The 15,536-nt window shown below is 40.6% G+C and overlaps 1 protein-coding gene across 1 annotated transcript; it reads left to right on the forward strand.

The window, feature by feature from the left end:
* The first annotated feature begins 8,418 nt into the window (after window positions 1-8,418).
* Window positions 8,419-15,530, forward strand: wdr41 (WD repeat domain 41). Its single transcript, XM_079179512.1, has 13 exons — window positions 8,419-8,601; window positions 10,024-10,139; window positions 10,977-11,025; window positions 11,127-11,255; window positions 11,344-11,406; window positions 11,867-11,978; window positions 12,101-12,163; window positions 12,862-12,966; window positions 13,099-13,283; window positions 13,387-13,508; window positions 14,031-14,116; window positions 15,007-15,140; window positions 15,237-15,530. Exons 1-13 carry the CDS (start codon window positions 8,554-8,556, stop codon window positions 15,375-15,377), a joined length of 1,353 nt encoding a protein of 450 aa, XP_079035638.1. The 5' UTR covers window positions 8,419-8,553; the 3' UTR covers window positions 15,378-15,530.
* The last annotated feature ends 6 nt before the right edge of the window (window positions 15,531-15,536 follow it).

The following is a 15,536-nucleotide window of genomic DNA, read 5'->3' on the forward strand; positions in this document are numbered from 1 at the left end:
CAATTATGTCACATCATGAATCAAACCTCCTTTTTTTGAAGTCCTGTAAAAAACATGTAACTCCAAAAAGGAAAAAGGTCCACTTGTGCTGTTTTTTTACTTTTCTAAAGAAATCCAAACGGTTTTTAAAATGGATTATTCAACTTTTAACGTGCACAGAATTCCTGAAGCAACACTTTATCATGTCGGTTTAATTCTGTGACATCATGTGATGAGTGATCTCATCATCAGTCAGAGCCATGATGGTGGAAATACGTTTAAAGAGCTCAAAATAAACTAAATTAAACTAATAAAGGGACATTTGAGCAGTAAAATGATTGTGTTCATGAGCGACTAGCTTTAATCAGAAACCATCTACAGTTGTGGTTAAGTAACAATTTGGATGCTACTTAATAATTCACTACTTCTGAAGGAAATACTGTACGTTTTTACTCCTGGACACATTTTATCTGACAGCTTCTACTTGGCAAAGTTCTATTTTACATTTAAAAACATATGAGCAGTTTATAATAAAAGATGCATTGTTAAAGATTAAACCACTTAATTAGTCACATCAATCCTCTACAGCTTTGAAATGCTGCTTACATGTTGATGTCTAAAATGATAATCTAATATTATAATATATGAAATACCACTTTGAAATTTGCATTATGAGAGCTTTTGATACATTAAGTCCATTTTGCTGATAATACTTCTGCACTTTGCAATTATCATTTTAATGCATTACTTTCACTTGCAATGCAGTACTTTTACACAGTACTACTAGTACTTTAATTAAAAAGTCGTCTTCCTCCTCTGGCTCTGGTTGTCATGTGTTTGCTCCTGAAAGCAGTTTTGTGAAATCAAACCTTTTTAAAGAATCGCATCTGATCTGATCTATACAGCACAAATAAACTGATCAACATCCAATCATGCATTTCTTTTCTAAGTGGAGTGTGATTAAAAAAAATCAAATATAGGTCATCGAGGAGCAGCTCATACACAAAAGGCTCAATTCCCAATGAATTATTTAGGCAGGAATCAGAGGTGTCAAACTCAATCGTAGTGAGGACCAACTGGATAAATTAGCAGAGGACCCAAAGGTGCTATTCTTCATTTTATTATCTTTTAGCTGAAAACACAAAATATTAATCACAAACCTGCTTCATAGAAAAGCCTGAAAGGAGATAACTTCAGGAGCTTTAAATACTTAACGCCATGTTTGACAAAGCTCTTGATGACACTTCTACAGCTTATATATTAGCTTTTAACTTTGGCTCCATTGTTTTGTCACTTGAGTCAGCGTTGATTGGGTCTGAACACTACAAGTTAGAAATTGATAAAAATAAAAAAAATCTTGTGTAGTTGACTTAGAAAGAAGTGAGACCTCCGTAATTCGCTGCTCATCTCTGCAGGCCAGAGGCTCCGGGCTACATTAGCCGCTGCTAGCATAACCCACCAGAACCTCAGACAGAACTCTTGGCTGTCGAGGTGCATCGTGGGTAAAGTAGGCGACAGGTTTTTGATGAGGGAGAAGAATGTGTGGAATATAGTAGATATATCTGGTTCAGCTGCATTGATTTGAAAAACAACAACTGTCCAGCATGATTACAAGGATGTTTAATAGTTTAATGTGTGTCACCTTTAAGGCATATTGTTTTGCTAAATTTGCAGTGTTTAGGATTTGGGCGACATCTAGTGGAGAGGTTACAGATTGCAACCAACTGAAACTTCTCCCGTGTAATCAGCGTGTCGGAGAACTAAGGTGGCCGACGTGAAAACGCGAATGTCCCTCTTTAGAGCCAGTGCTTGGTTTGTCCGTTCGGGGCTACCGTAGCAACATGGCGGCCGGCTCCATGAAGAGAACCTGCTGTGTATGCAGATATAAACGGCTCATTCTAAGCTCACGAACACACAACGATTCTTATTTTCACGTGATTATACACAACCGAAAACATAATTATTAATAATAAATTACATTTTTGCTATGCGACACACTGAACCTTTAACCAATTAACAATGTTTTAAAGAAGTGGTTTGTTTACACACCTCATTGTGCTTTAAATTGTTTCCAACCTTTTTGCCACTGGCTCTATGTTGATACATGTGTTTAAGACTGTGTTTCACAATAACAAGCAAAGATCAGAGAGCCATGAATTACAAACACAATTCATAAAACTATATATATTTTTGTTGGAATTAGATCATAAGCAACGGGGGAAAAGCATGAAATTAAATAAAAATAACCGTACAAAAAAAACAATGAATAAATCTTGTGACCCTGAAGGGGTCTTGATCCCCAGAAATAACTTCTCTAGGTGCTTGTTAACCTTCTGTTATTGACAAAAAACAATCAGCTTCTGACTCATTTTAGATTTTTATTTAAAGTGCTGAAACATTGTTCAGTCCTTTAAAAATAAATCCCTCTTCATGTACTGTTCAGTAAAAGTGCAGAGCTTCCATGATGTCGGGATTATAATCACAAAGGAAAAGAGATCGAGGCGACTGGGAGGCACACGGATAAAGATTTTTTGCAGTCATAGCGACAGATGTGAAATAATATTACATAAATGTAATAATTTGTTTCACTATCACACAGGTTAATTAGTTTGTGGAAATGGGTAACCTATTTCTTATTGGGTAATTTGTCACACACTGACGAGGTAGCCAATCAGTGACCCTGCTGCTGGTGGGATCATTTCTCCCAGAATGCTGTGCAGCGACTGTGTCGCAGAAAAAATGTGAGAGCGAGCCAATGTTTACCTCCTATTTATTCCACACAAATAAATGAAATCAGTCAATAAACCATCCAAGGGTGAATATGGCTCTCTCTATCCGGGATTATGAATGAGAGCTCATTAATTTTCCTGTGTGTGTGTGTGTGTGTGTGAGAGAGACGATGTGTGTGTGTGTGTGTGTGTACATATGGTTATTTTGTTCACATTTATATATATTTCTGTAAAATAGTCTGAATAAAATCATGTGAATTTATATTCATGAATAAGCATCAAGCTACTTTATTATAAATCAAAATAATTAAAGGGTCCACGTGTTTTTGTCTAAACAAAATGAAATATGCTTATTTACCGTCTTGACAGAACAACATACAGAGTAAAAATAGATATAATGTGTTAATTATGAGCTTTAGATGTGTTAATTCTGTCACTTTTAGACGGAGCAAGGCTTTTCCAGTCCTTATGCTAAGCTAAGCTAACCGGCTGCTTGCTTTAGCTTCGTAACAAGCGTTCAAACATTGATGGTGGTATCAGTCTTCTCATCTAAGAAAGCAAATAATCACATATCCCCAAAATGTTGAAGTATTGATTTATATTCAGTCTCAAAACAGCTAACGGGAGGCTTCAGCCAACATGAGTCATATCAAGTTTTGTGTTAGCATGATTTTCTTTTTATACTTGTTTATTGCACATTGTTGGAGGGAGCTTGAGATCCATTATTAACAACTGCTTCTCGGTAGTTGTTGTGCATGTGATAATAAATAACTCGAAACTTGGAAATTTTTAGGGAAATGCTGTATTCGCTTTTTAACCGTGAGCTTGATGAGAAGATCAACACCGCTCTCACCTGCGTTGAATATGAAGCTAGAGCGAGCTGCCGGTTAGCTTAGCTTAGCATAAAGGGATCTCTTCAGGGCGGTTTGGAGATACAGGGATACAAAAAGTACAAAAAAACAGTTAGCTTTCAAATGGACAATCTAACACTAACATGACCTGTTTGCTAATGTCTGTATTTAAATCATCCAATGAGGAAATACAGAAATTGATCTCCGAGTCTTATTATCGATGTGTAGAAAAATATCTATTTCTTTGAGGGTTTTTTTCTGTGTTTGCGGCTTCACATCCACGTTGTGAATCCAAATTCATGAGAACTTTAATTTCATTTGACAGGCAGACTCCAGGAGTGTCTTGGTGATTGTTATGCCAGATGGCGGCGAGAAAATTCCATTTGAAGGTTTTTTTATTAATTTTCGTTAAAATGGAGTGTAGGCTCGCCGACGCCGTCTCCGCTCCCCCACTGACGAGGCTGACTGACATCTCGCTGCTCCCTCCATTTGTCATCGTTTGAAAAGGTCTTAATTGTATTACATGCAAATGAAGAGATTTGATTTTTGCCCATTATCTATTCATAAGAGAAAATGAACAGAACATTAGCGGGTCACCAGATGAGGGAGGGAGGGAGGCAGGGATGGGAGGAAGGGGTGAGAGACAGACAGCGATGATCAGTTAGACAGCGAGGAAGGATGATACAGAGTAAAAAGAGAAGTGGCAGCTTTACATTACTGAGCTTGTGGGCCTCCTAACTTATTTTTTAGGGTTGTACTAAAGCGATCCTTCCATCCCCACGTCTAAAGCGCGTGTCTGCATGTGTGTGTGTGTAATAGGTCAAGGCTGATAATTAACCTATGATGACTGAAACACAGCAATTACAGTCATACTCATGTGACAAATCAAAGTGACAAGCTTGAATACGCTCAGGCTTCTTCTCTGGTCATCTTCAGACCATCACCCTCTGGATTATGTGTCATATATATTCCAATCAGATCCACATGCACTTTGTTTTAATTAGGTCTTATGGCACCATGCAGGTTTAAAGGGTCAGTTAAAAAAAACATTGTTTTTACTGGAACTACTTTCTAACAGTCATCATGAAAACTGTTCTGTGGATTATCTAAAAAAACAGCTGGGGCATTGAGTGTAGAAAAAAGATTTTTCTATTGATTTTTTAAATGTCATTTCTTTACAACAAACAAAAAAAAAGAAAAGAAAAAAAAAATCAATATCTCAGATGTTTCAAAACTTGCAAATAAAGTGAGATTTCTTTTTTTTGGGGGGGTTATTCGGGGTAACTGGCCCTTTAATGGTACCGTGTGAAACATTTTGGGGGATCTATTGGCAGAAATGAAATATAATGTTATTAATTATGTTTTCTTTAGTGTTCAAAATAAGAATCTGTATGTTTTCGTGAGCTCAGAATGAGTCGTTTATATCGACATATTGGAGCAGGTGCTCTTCATGGAGCTGGCCGCCATGTTTCTACAGTAGCCCAGAAAGGACAAACCAAACACCGGCTCCGGAGAGGGACATCTAGGTCTGGGTATGCTCGAAACAAAAGGCGTGTCAGAACAACGTCTTTCCAACATTCAGGATCAGGAAGTATGGGCCCCGCGTACAAATGATTTTCACTACATTTCGACAACCAAACAATCCGAAAAAGCATGTCCACTTTTCCCCAGAATGTTTCCATGCGTTCCAAATCTTTTTCTGTAGGTAGGCTACGTACTGTAACTGCAGTATGCATACAATTTGTACGCACTACTTTCTCAAAACACTGCATCTTGAACTTTGCCTTTTAGCTGATCTATCTACTGCACAAATGATTGCAGGTCAGCAAAGCATGCTGCGACCGAATTCAGTACATCCTGGTGCTTCTTGGCATACTGCATTTTGACGTACATGTATTGGGACGTACTGAATCTTTCTCTGGCATACTAAGTAGTACGGTAGCATTGTAAATGGGACGCATAGATGATCTGTGTTGTCAAAACATACCTTCATACATACAATGTCCTTCTGCTGTAAATACTCACTAATACACCAAATGTGTATTAATCCGCGTCAGAAAATAGTCCCCAACAAATGCTCTATTTACTCCAGTTTGAGTGACTTTTGCTAAACACTACAGTGCCCAGATGCTTTAGAATTTATTGTTAGACCTGAGAAAGAAACCTTGTATGTGTGACTTGATTCTGAAGATTTGTTTGTGGAATTAATAAGCTTAGGATAGGAAAATAGGGAAATATTGGTGCAAAAAAGAAACATGAATTATTAAGCTGCGGACTTCTGATGCTTCCCTGCGTGTTGAGGTCTGAGTGCAGGTCTCCCGTGAGCCATGAGGCCTCGCCAGGTAAAGCAGGACACAGTGAAAGCCTGATGAAGAGGGACAGTGAAGTGTGTTGGTCAAGTATCAGACTCTCTTCTACACGACCCCTCCGAACAGCGAGGGAGGGAGGGAAGCCCGTTATCGAATAATGTTGTTGGCCCGTTGTTAAATTACAGCTTAATTCCTTTTCCATCATGATAACCATTTGTTTTCCTTACAGTGTGGAGAACGGGGATATCAGGAGGGAAGAGGGAGCAGGCAGACATTTTTTTTGCTTTGCTCTGACTCTTTAGTGCCTGGAGTGTTTTGGTGGCCATCGCATCATGACTTCACCTCTTAGCTGATTCCTGCCATTGGTCATATTTGACACCTCGTCTGCACCGGGCCGAGCCGCTGCACTCAAGATCCACTTACTTTTTCCTCCCATTTGTTCCCGGTGAACTCCTGAATGCTTCCCTGTCTGTGCTCACCTGCTGTTTATCTTTTCTCTCATCTTCACCCTATAATGTGGTTACATTTGACTTTTCCCACCTCATTTCATTTGTTAAAGCCGTGCTCGTGGCCATGTTGGCCTTTTAGTGGGTCAGTTGTTCAGTTTGGTCCTGAATTCTTCAACAACAGTTGGATGGATTACAATAAAATTTGGTACAAACATTCACTGTCCCCAAGAGGATGAATCCCCATGACTTTAGTGATTCTCCTGACTTTTCCTCTAGCGCCACCAACAGGTCATATTCTTCACTTATTCTGTGAAATATCTCAACATCTATTGGATGGACTGGTGCATAATTACCTGCAAAACTAATGATATTCATCGTTACTTTGTGTTTAGTGCTAAGTAGTAAACATTGGGACGGTAATACGCTAAACTAAGATGTTGAACATGGTAAACAAGCTTAAAATCAGCATGTTAGCCATCTTTTGTATGAGCATGTTATCATGCCGACATTAACATTTAGCTGAAAGCATCATTGTGCCTATAAGTACAGCCTGGATCACATTCTTTCTCATCTTTTGCATTAATTATATACTGATTCACATCTCTGGAGTCTACATAGTTGACCTCTTCATTCAGATGTCTGACAGACAGTTAAACAAACAGAGCATCACGCCATCCCCAAATCTAAAAAAAACCCATTCACTCCACCTCAACCAATCCCCTCCTCCTTTCTCTAGCTGCCCTTGAGCTTTTCTATTACCGCATGGAAAGCACCTCGCAGCCCCTGACAAGCGCGGCGGATCGACACTAAATCAGAAATCAGTGCCAGCCGCAGATCTGAGCCACCATGAAGGTCACAGGCCCTACACTGCGCGTCGTCTCAATCGTGGGAGCAGGAGTAGACACAGCTAGGGGTGATGTGTGTGACTGTGTGTGTGTGTGTGTGTTAACAGGGGAAACACCGAGAGGAGGAGGAGGAGGAGGATATGGAGGGAGAGCAGGTCAACATTAATGCAGAAGTAACGGGATGGAGGAGAGGAAAAAAGGGGAAGTAAGAACAACTGCAGGAAGAGAGTGTTTTGAAATCATACAAGAGAATCAAATGATTTCATTTAGTCTTTCAGGAATTAGACTTATCATTTAGATAAATGAAAAGAGAGCCATTTAGCAAAAAATACCTGTTTCTTTCTGTCTAAAGGAGGCTTGAACCTTGCTCTGCTCTCATGGGATTGTTACACACTGCCATCTAGTTGTTTAAAGGAGAATGACACCCAGACATGTTCTTGTTACTTCTCTTCCATGTTTGAGTTTCTCTGTGCAGAATGATGAACGTTTTACACTAGAAGACTGTTTCACGCTCATCCACTAAAGAGTTTATCTGTGCTCTCCTTAGATCTGTGAATGTATTAGCAGGATTTTTATAACTAGTTTGGAAGCCAATTAGGCTTCAATCAATATGCAATTTACACAAACATGATGTAGAAACTTGAATCCTTCCGTGCACTGGAGACAGAGAATGGACTTTTGGGTGTGTTGTAATGTAAGGCTAAATTCCAAGACGCGTCTTCATTCCCTCAAGTTGTATCTTGTAGTATGATTGAGATGGACAGTGCACTGACTGAATTCACTTATAACCACTGATACGAAATGCCATTTCAGTTTATCTTTTTTTGTCTTTTCAAATTATTAATTATAATTATTCGTTCCCAGGTCTGTGTTAAAGATTTTTTAAAAGAAGACTTTAACTTTGTATTTTATTTTTTATTGAAGATTTGAGTTTGCTTAATTATACTGATACAACTTTTTATTTGTTTATTTTTAACTTTTTATTGATTGTTTTTTTTTATTGATTTACTGATGAGGTTATTTGACTTTTTTTGCGGAAAAAATAATATCATTCAAAACAAAGTATTTAAAAAAATATATTGTATTCTATTTTTTTTTTTAATATGTGTTAAAGCAAGTCTGGAGTGTTATCTAAACAGAATAAATAAATATCTATAAATAAAATGTTTTGGTACAGCAGTCCAAATTGTAATCGGCCTGAATGAATTTCGTCCAACCAAAGCTTCCGTAGTGTGGGTCACATGAGTGAGTTGTTGTGGTGGTGATAGCATAAACATGAAGCTAGCTCACGTACTGCTGCACTAACGTTACATTTTGGGGACATTATCCGCTCAACATAACGACGAGGCTTCACATCTCTTATACCGTCTCACGTGAACCGATAATAAACGATGCTTCGGTGGATTCTAGGTGGTCGAGAAGCTCAGGGCTCAGTGGAGGTAAGATGTAACGGCCGCTAACGTTACCCAAAGCTAATGTATGCTAGCCGTTTGATCACGTGTCTTGTTTATATTATATTATTCTTACGGTTCATCTAATCTTCTACGTGTTGTAGTATTGGTTGGGCATGTCTCAAAAAGCTTCACGTGTCACTACAAGGAAGGGTTTATAAGATTGGCGACAGGTGTTGGAAAGTAACGAAGTACATTTACTCGAGTAACGTTACTTTACTCGAGTATTTCAATTAAATGTTACTTTATTATTCAACCCTGCTACACTACTTTACTATTTACGCCTCTACATGTATGTGCTCTGTAGTAAGTCAGCAGATTAAACACTAGATATTGTTATAAAGTGAATAAAACATTATTATTATAACATTTAAAAAACTTTACTGCAGCTCGCTACAATGTAACATGCTGGTAACATTGTTGCATAGTGAGCACTTTTACAGATTGTACTTAATGCTTTTTAATGACGATTTGGAATGCAGGACTTTTAATTGTAATTATAAATTATGGTATAAATACTTTTTCAAGTGAAATGTCAACATGATTTTCTTTCATATGAATTATCAGATTAATATGTTTATGCATGAATATATTTACCTCCTTTTATCTTTCAGCAACTTCTTCGAATGTATTTCTAGAGTAAATTCTCGTAATATCAGGCCGGTTGATCGTCTCCATCTTCCTTTTTGTAAAAGTACAACAACACAAGTACTCTGGTCTGTGATGCCAAAGCATGTTATCAAGAGCTCGTTTTATTCTGAACATTTTTAAATGGAATCGTCACATTAATTCTGTCTAATGCGTTCTCGATTATGTCTCTTTCTTTTTGTCATAACGTTTTTTAAATGTCATGATTATTGTCCGCTGATTTAGTGAACTTAGTTATTCATTTTCATTGTTTTTAGTAATTTTTTTGGGAGGTTGAGACAATTTTAACAACTTTATATACAAGCTAAATCTGAGTCGTGAGATGATTAATATCGTAATACAAAAGAGAGTTGTGCTACACAAATTGCTTATAATTCCTCAGACTTTTCTTTGTGTGAAATATTGGATAATATACCTCTGGTCCTCCAAAAACATCATTTGAGAAGTTTAGAGGGGAAATTACTCGTCGGTGAAACTGTTAAAACCTCACAGACATCTGAAGCACGTATGCATTTAATAAGCTTGTATTGTTTTATGCTTTCATATAAGTGAAGTACAGTAATTCCCTCTGAAGTCTAGTGGAGTACGAGTATAAAATAGCAGAAAATGGAAATACTTAAATAAAGAACAAGTCCCTTGAAATTGTAGCAGCACAATACTTGAGTAAATGTACTTTCCACCACAGCCGGCTCTCTCAGAGTCCGCTGTCAACCTCTGCACCTCAGCTTGTTTGTCTCACTACTTTCCCTCTTATGTCTGCAGAAAAGCTCCGTGTTGTGCATCGGAGAGGAACAGCCCAAAAACTGGTTCACTGAGCTGCAGGTGCTGAAAGGACATTTTGACATTGTTCGATTTCTGGTGCAGATTGATGACTTCAGGTAAGCAGACCTCGACCCCCCCCCCCCCCTCTTTCTAACTCTTCTCCTCTCTACCCTTGGCTGGCCTCTATCCCTCTGTGATTGACAGGAGATCCTCACCTACAGAAAACTTACAGAGCATGACAAGAGCCCAATCATCACCACTATGTGATTGTGTGTGCACAGCACAGTACAGTACAAGCAGAGCCTTTTAATGCTGTCCATGCACACATGCACGCACACGTATAAAGGTTTTGCACCTGCTCTCTTCCCTGCGCTGCTTTGTGGAAGCATGCTGCACACTGGCATGGTAGAGTGGTTCTGCATAAGTGGTCAGATTGGGATTTATAACAGAACTAAATGTGTGTGTGTGTGTGTGTGAGTGTGTGTGAGAGTCAGGAGGTGGGGGTTGCTTCACGCCTGGTCTCCTCCAGTAATAACCCCGTCCTCTGGGTCTCGTCCTCTCCGCACACAGGTCCACAGTCGGGGGCAAAGGGCAGAAAATTCTCTCCAGATTGCTTTTGAAGTCCGAAAATGTATCCTCCCCAGTTCCTCTCTTCTCGTTTCATCTCTCTCTCTCTCTTTTTATTTATCCGGTCATCCTGTCTGTTGATTTGGGGAGCGGGTGGTGTGGATGGTGGAGGGTCAGAGGGCAAGTGAGAGTGGAAAGCCCCAGGACAGATGTTTTGTTAAGATTCCTCTGGAGGAGATGGACTTACGGGAAATGATTCCTCACACAGACGGAGAATAACTCTGTGTGTTTGACTGCGTGTAACACGAGGCCTGCCAAGTGCACTGAAGTATTTCTGTCACGTATGAGTCTCACTCGCGAGAAACAACTCATCTTATGTCTTCCAGATGTGCCTCAGCAGGCGATGACGGCCTTGTGTTGGTGTGGAATGTTGAGGTAATATGCTGCAAGTTGATTATCACAGCGCATTGTGAAATTGTACACAACACAGCGGTGCTGATTGCTGTTTTTTTCTTTCTTCTCTTTCTGACTGTTAGACCGGGGAGAGGCTGCAGGAGCTGAGGGGCCACTCCCAGCAAATAACAGCCATCACCACCTTCACCTGTAACAATGGAGCCTCGTCGCACACCTCGCTCATCACAGCCTCGTCAGACCGAAGCCTCAGTGTATCCTCAGACCCAGAGACGTTTAAACACACACTGAAATCATTCACGTGTTATTGTTGTGTTGAGTTTCCTTAACCTGACTCGTCAGCTGTGGGACCCTGATACAGGCAACCGGGTTCAGACCATTTCAGAGCTTCAGTCTTCTGTGAAGGTGATTGTTGCGTTTGTTGAGAAACTGTTTTGCTTTTGTCGACTCTTCTGCTTTGTGCAATTTCTGTATTACGTAACGTTCCCCGACAAGAACATGTCTGAAATGCATCATGCAAGCAAATATTTTTCGTCTTTTTAAAATGGAAAAAGATCAGATATTTAAAGTAGTTTTGAAGGTTATATCTGCAGGAATGGACCGTGCATATATAGAACATATCCAGTGCGGCTTGGTCCTTCACAAGTTTGTATTGGCATGATGTATAATATACTAATTAAAATGTTTGACACAAAGGTTGTTCTGCCAGTTATGATTTAAGATAAAAATGGTAATTGCCTCCTCTTGATCTCACATTAAGGTTAATTACAGCATCCTAAGGCTAATTGTATTTGGTCCATTTTCCTCGCTGATATTGAGTGTGTGTGTGTGTTTGTGTGTGTGTGTGTGTGTTATACTCCCTCAGTGTTTGCTGGTGCTGGAGCGGCTGTGTGTGTGGGTCTCCGGCGGTGAAGAGCTGTGTGTGTGGAACAAAGACTTTCAGCTGCAGTGTCAAACACAGAACCACAGCGACACCGGTGAGGAGAAACAAACTGTCACAATAAACCTCTCGCGTGCCGATTGTTGCACCAACTAATCTCACCCCCAGTCTGCACACAAACTGATTAATGTTGTCACTCTGTTTTGGGGCATTTTGCAGGAATAACTGCTTTGATAGAGCTGCCCAAGAACTGCATAGCAGCTGCTGTGGATAAAGAGATAGGTAAGAGCCGGGATTGATGCTCAATATGTGCAATAAGATGAGAACGACGTGGCTTTAAAGGTATAATATGTAGCAATTTACATATTAATCTCTTCGTATTGTCCTGATCAAGTTTCTTTTGTCTGCATAGAAGATGCTCCTTAAGGTTTTTTTAATTATTGTTTTTTTAAATAATGCTCGCTACGTTATCACTAGCAAAAGGCTATCTGAGTGCGTATGTTACTTCACGAGCTAACACGATTCATGATAAGAACTTATTTATTGTGACAAACGTTGATTTCAGCCAACGGTACAAAGTAAATGTGGGTAATTACTCATTTCTTTCTACTAGCCAAGAGCGGCAGGGGCGCCCAACTAGCTAACTGCAACCTAAGCTAAGCTACGTTTAGCCAGCTAGCTGTGAAATAGCTACGCGGCATAGATCTGACGTTAGCTAATAAAGTCATTTGCAAAAGACAAGCTAGTTAGTATCCTGGCGCCAAAGGTCCAAATAAAACATAGCAACATTATCGATGGGAGTATTTTTTATGTATGATATATGATTGTAATGTCATGTCACTGTTTTGGGCGGTACCCATCATGCCCGCTAGCGCCTACAACAGGAGGCTAACTGCAGTTCACTTAATGGCCACCGGTGTGTGATAACAATGATTCCACAGAGCGCCTTTAAAGAACGTTGACCCGTATTTCTTCTGCAGTGATCTACAGGCTGACGGTCTCCACTGATTCCTCCATGTCGGTGGCTGAGGTCCGCCGTCTGTCCGACCACCAGGACAGGATTCGAGCTCTTATCAACGTCAACGGTCAGTCCGTCAGGAAACTCTGACTCATCGATGAAAATCAAAGAGCAAAACTGCATTCGGTTTTTAAATATATTGAGAAACTGCACGTCGCACCCTTTGGTTCACATGACTTGTGTTCCACGTCTTCCTCAGACGGGCTCTTCGCCAGCGGCTCCCATGCGGGCGAGTTGATCTTATGGGATGCGATTGATTGGAACATCCTGGGCTACGAGCACATCCTGTGGGAGGAGTCACAAGCCTGCACTCAGGCCGAAATACGACTGGCTGCTCCCAAACCCAGCGAGATGTCAATTCAGCATCTGACCACCAACGGAAGGGTGAGGAACACGGCATGAGCGGCTGTCGTGCGTCATTCAAAACTGTTCGTTTTTTGTTATTTTGAATCCATAACAAAAACGTAATGTTTGTGTTTTTTTGCAGCACATCCTTGCAGCTGTGGGCAGCGGCCTGTACGTGTACAGCATTCTGACCAAGACGGTGGTGGCCTACAGGAAGGTGGCCCATGACTCTAATGTCTTACACACCATGCTGTTATCTGACAGGTGAGGTATCGGTTCCTGTCCTAACAGAATACTCCAGGAATTGAGGGCTGCAGTACGATTCACAGATGGTTAACGTTCTCTTTAGATGAATATGTGATGAATAAGAAGAATAAGCAGTTACTAATTGATTCATATTCATTAGTCAAATCTTTTGGGAGAAATCCTTTGAAAACACTAATGTTTAAAAATACAAAAAAAAGGCAACATACAGAGCTACAGAGCTGTAGCTCCACCTAGTGGAAAAGTAATGCAACTGAAGAAATCAAAACATTACAGACTGGGTCTACTCTACCAAATGGTCCAAGAGACTTGTAATATATATATAAGATATCGGCTTTTAGAAATGTTTACATGTCTTTGAAAAAGCCAGCCAAGATTATGCACTTATGTCTAAGAATGTGGACACATGAGGACCAGAACACCTCAGAATATGGTCTGAACGATCAGACCTCAATGCGTCTCTTGTGCCCTCCCACCTGTACGCAGAGCTGTCCTCTCGTAATCACATCGTCTCTGTTTCAGCGAGCTGATGTCGTGCTCTGAGGACGGCAGTGTGAGGATGTGGGAGATCCAAGACCTGCCTTTACCCGGTGAACCAGCCTCTCCAGGTGACGCGCACACACACACACACACACACACACTAACATGTCACACTGCTGATGGGATGGTAAGTAGGCCATCGTCCCATCTCCTCCGGTGGATTTCCCACCTTAAGAAACATAAGTATGAATCAGAAAGTTCAAAGACTGACAGAAAATTGCCTGCACTCAACTCTTGATGTTTGGGTGCAGTAATGCAGTCCAGATGTGGTGTTGTGTATATCAAAGGAGAGAGCACCACACCGGCACTCAGAGAGGCTGTGTTTTCTACTTAAGTGGTCTGAAGCCGAGTGTGTGTCTGTGGGGTCAGGCTGTCTTTGATGCTCTCGCTCTCTGCAGTCGGTGTGGAGCTGGAGTGACTCTGAACAGATCTCGGCTGGAGAGGCTTAATCATTTATCCATCGTTTGTTTGTTGTGTCTCCAGGAATCAATGACTTGCATCTCCTGTGGTCAGGAAACTGTGTGTGTTTCCCATAATTGTGGTATTGTGGAAGCTTCGTTACGGATTTATTTTAATGTAGATCTACTGTGTTTGGGTTTCAACTCATTGTTCAGCTGTTCAGCCCACAACTTCACTGTTTTGGTTCCCTCTCACTGCTCATTATGGAAGTGTTGGGCTGCAGCAGGACGTTGTGTTCAGAGAATAAGATTAAACTGTACTTTACCTGCTCAGTAGCAGACAGACACAGTTAGAGACTATCTGGTGAACTCAGTGGAGGAATTAGCAGCTAAAGAGACAGACGTCTCCCTCAGGAGCTGGTGGAGACCAAAAACAGAGCTACACCTGAATATACAGAAACATAACAAACACATTAAGCACCAGATCATCTGTACTGTTTATGTCTTTTTTTAAATACACGTTTCTGAATCTGAGACTTGCTCTCCGTCCATCACATCAGGGTTCTTTGGGATGTGGTCTTTCAGCCGGTCAAACAAACAGGCCGGTGTTCCGTCAAAGAAGGTCACGGACGTCCCAAACATCCGGACGCTGGAGCTGACGGGTGATCTGATTGGCCACTCGGGGGCAGTCCAGGTACGATTCATGAAGTCTAATCTCGTGTTCCCGCTTCAAAACGCTGTCGCGACGGCGCTTTGACGGTCCATTTGTCTTTTCTGCCGCTTGTGTCAGATGTTTGTGAGCTTCAGGGAGAACGGTTTGGTCACCTGCTCGACGGACCACCTGCTGATTCTGTGGAAGAACGGAGAGAGGCAGTCGCACCTCCGCAGCCTGGCGCTGTTCCACAAGCTGGAGGAGAATGGAGGACTCTGACCGTTAACCCTTTAAACGTGATGTTGGTCTCAGATCAGTTTTGTTTACTGTAATGATTGTTTGTTTGTGTGCTTTTAATAATGATGTAATGGTTGTTGTTTGCCTTATGACCGAAAGTATTTAACTTAAATAAAGAAAATTAATACATCTGTAAATACC

The sequence above is a fragment of the Pholis gunnellus genome, assembly GCF_910591455.1.
Source record: "Pholis gunnellus genome assembly, chromosome: 18".
NCBI classification, from domain to species: domain Eukaryota; kingdom Metazoa; phylum Chordata; class Actinopteri; order Perciformes; family Pholidae; genus Pholis; species Pholis gunnellus.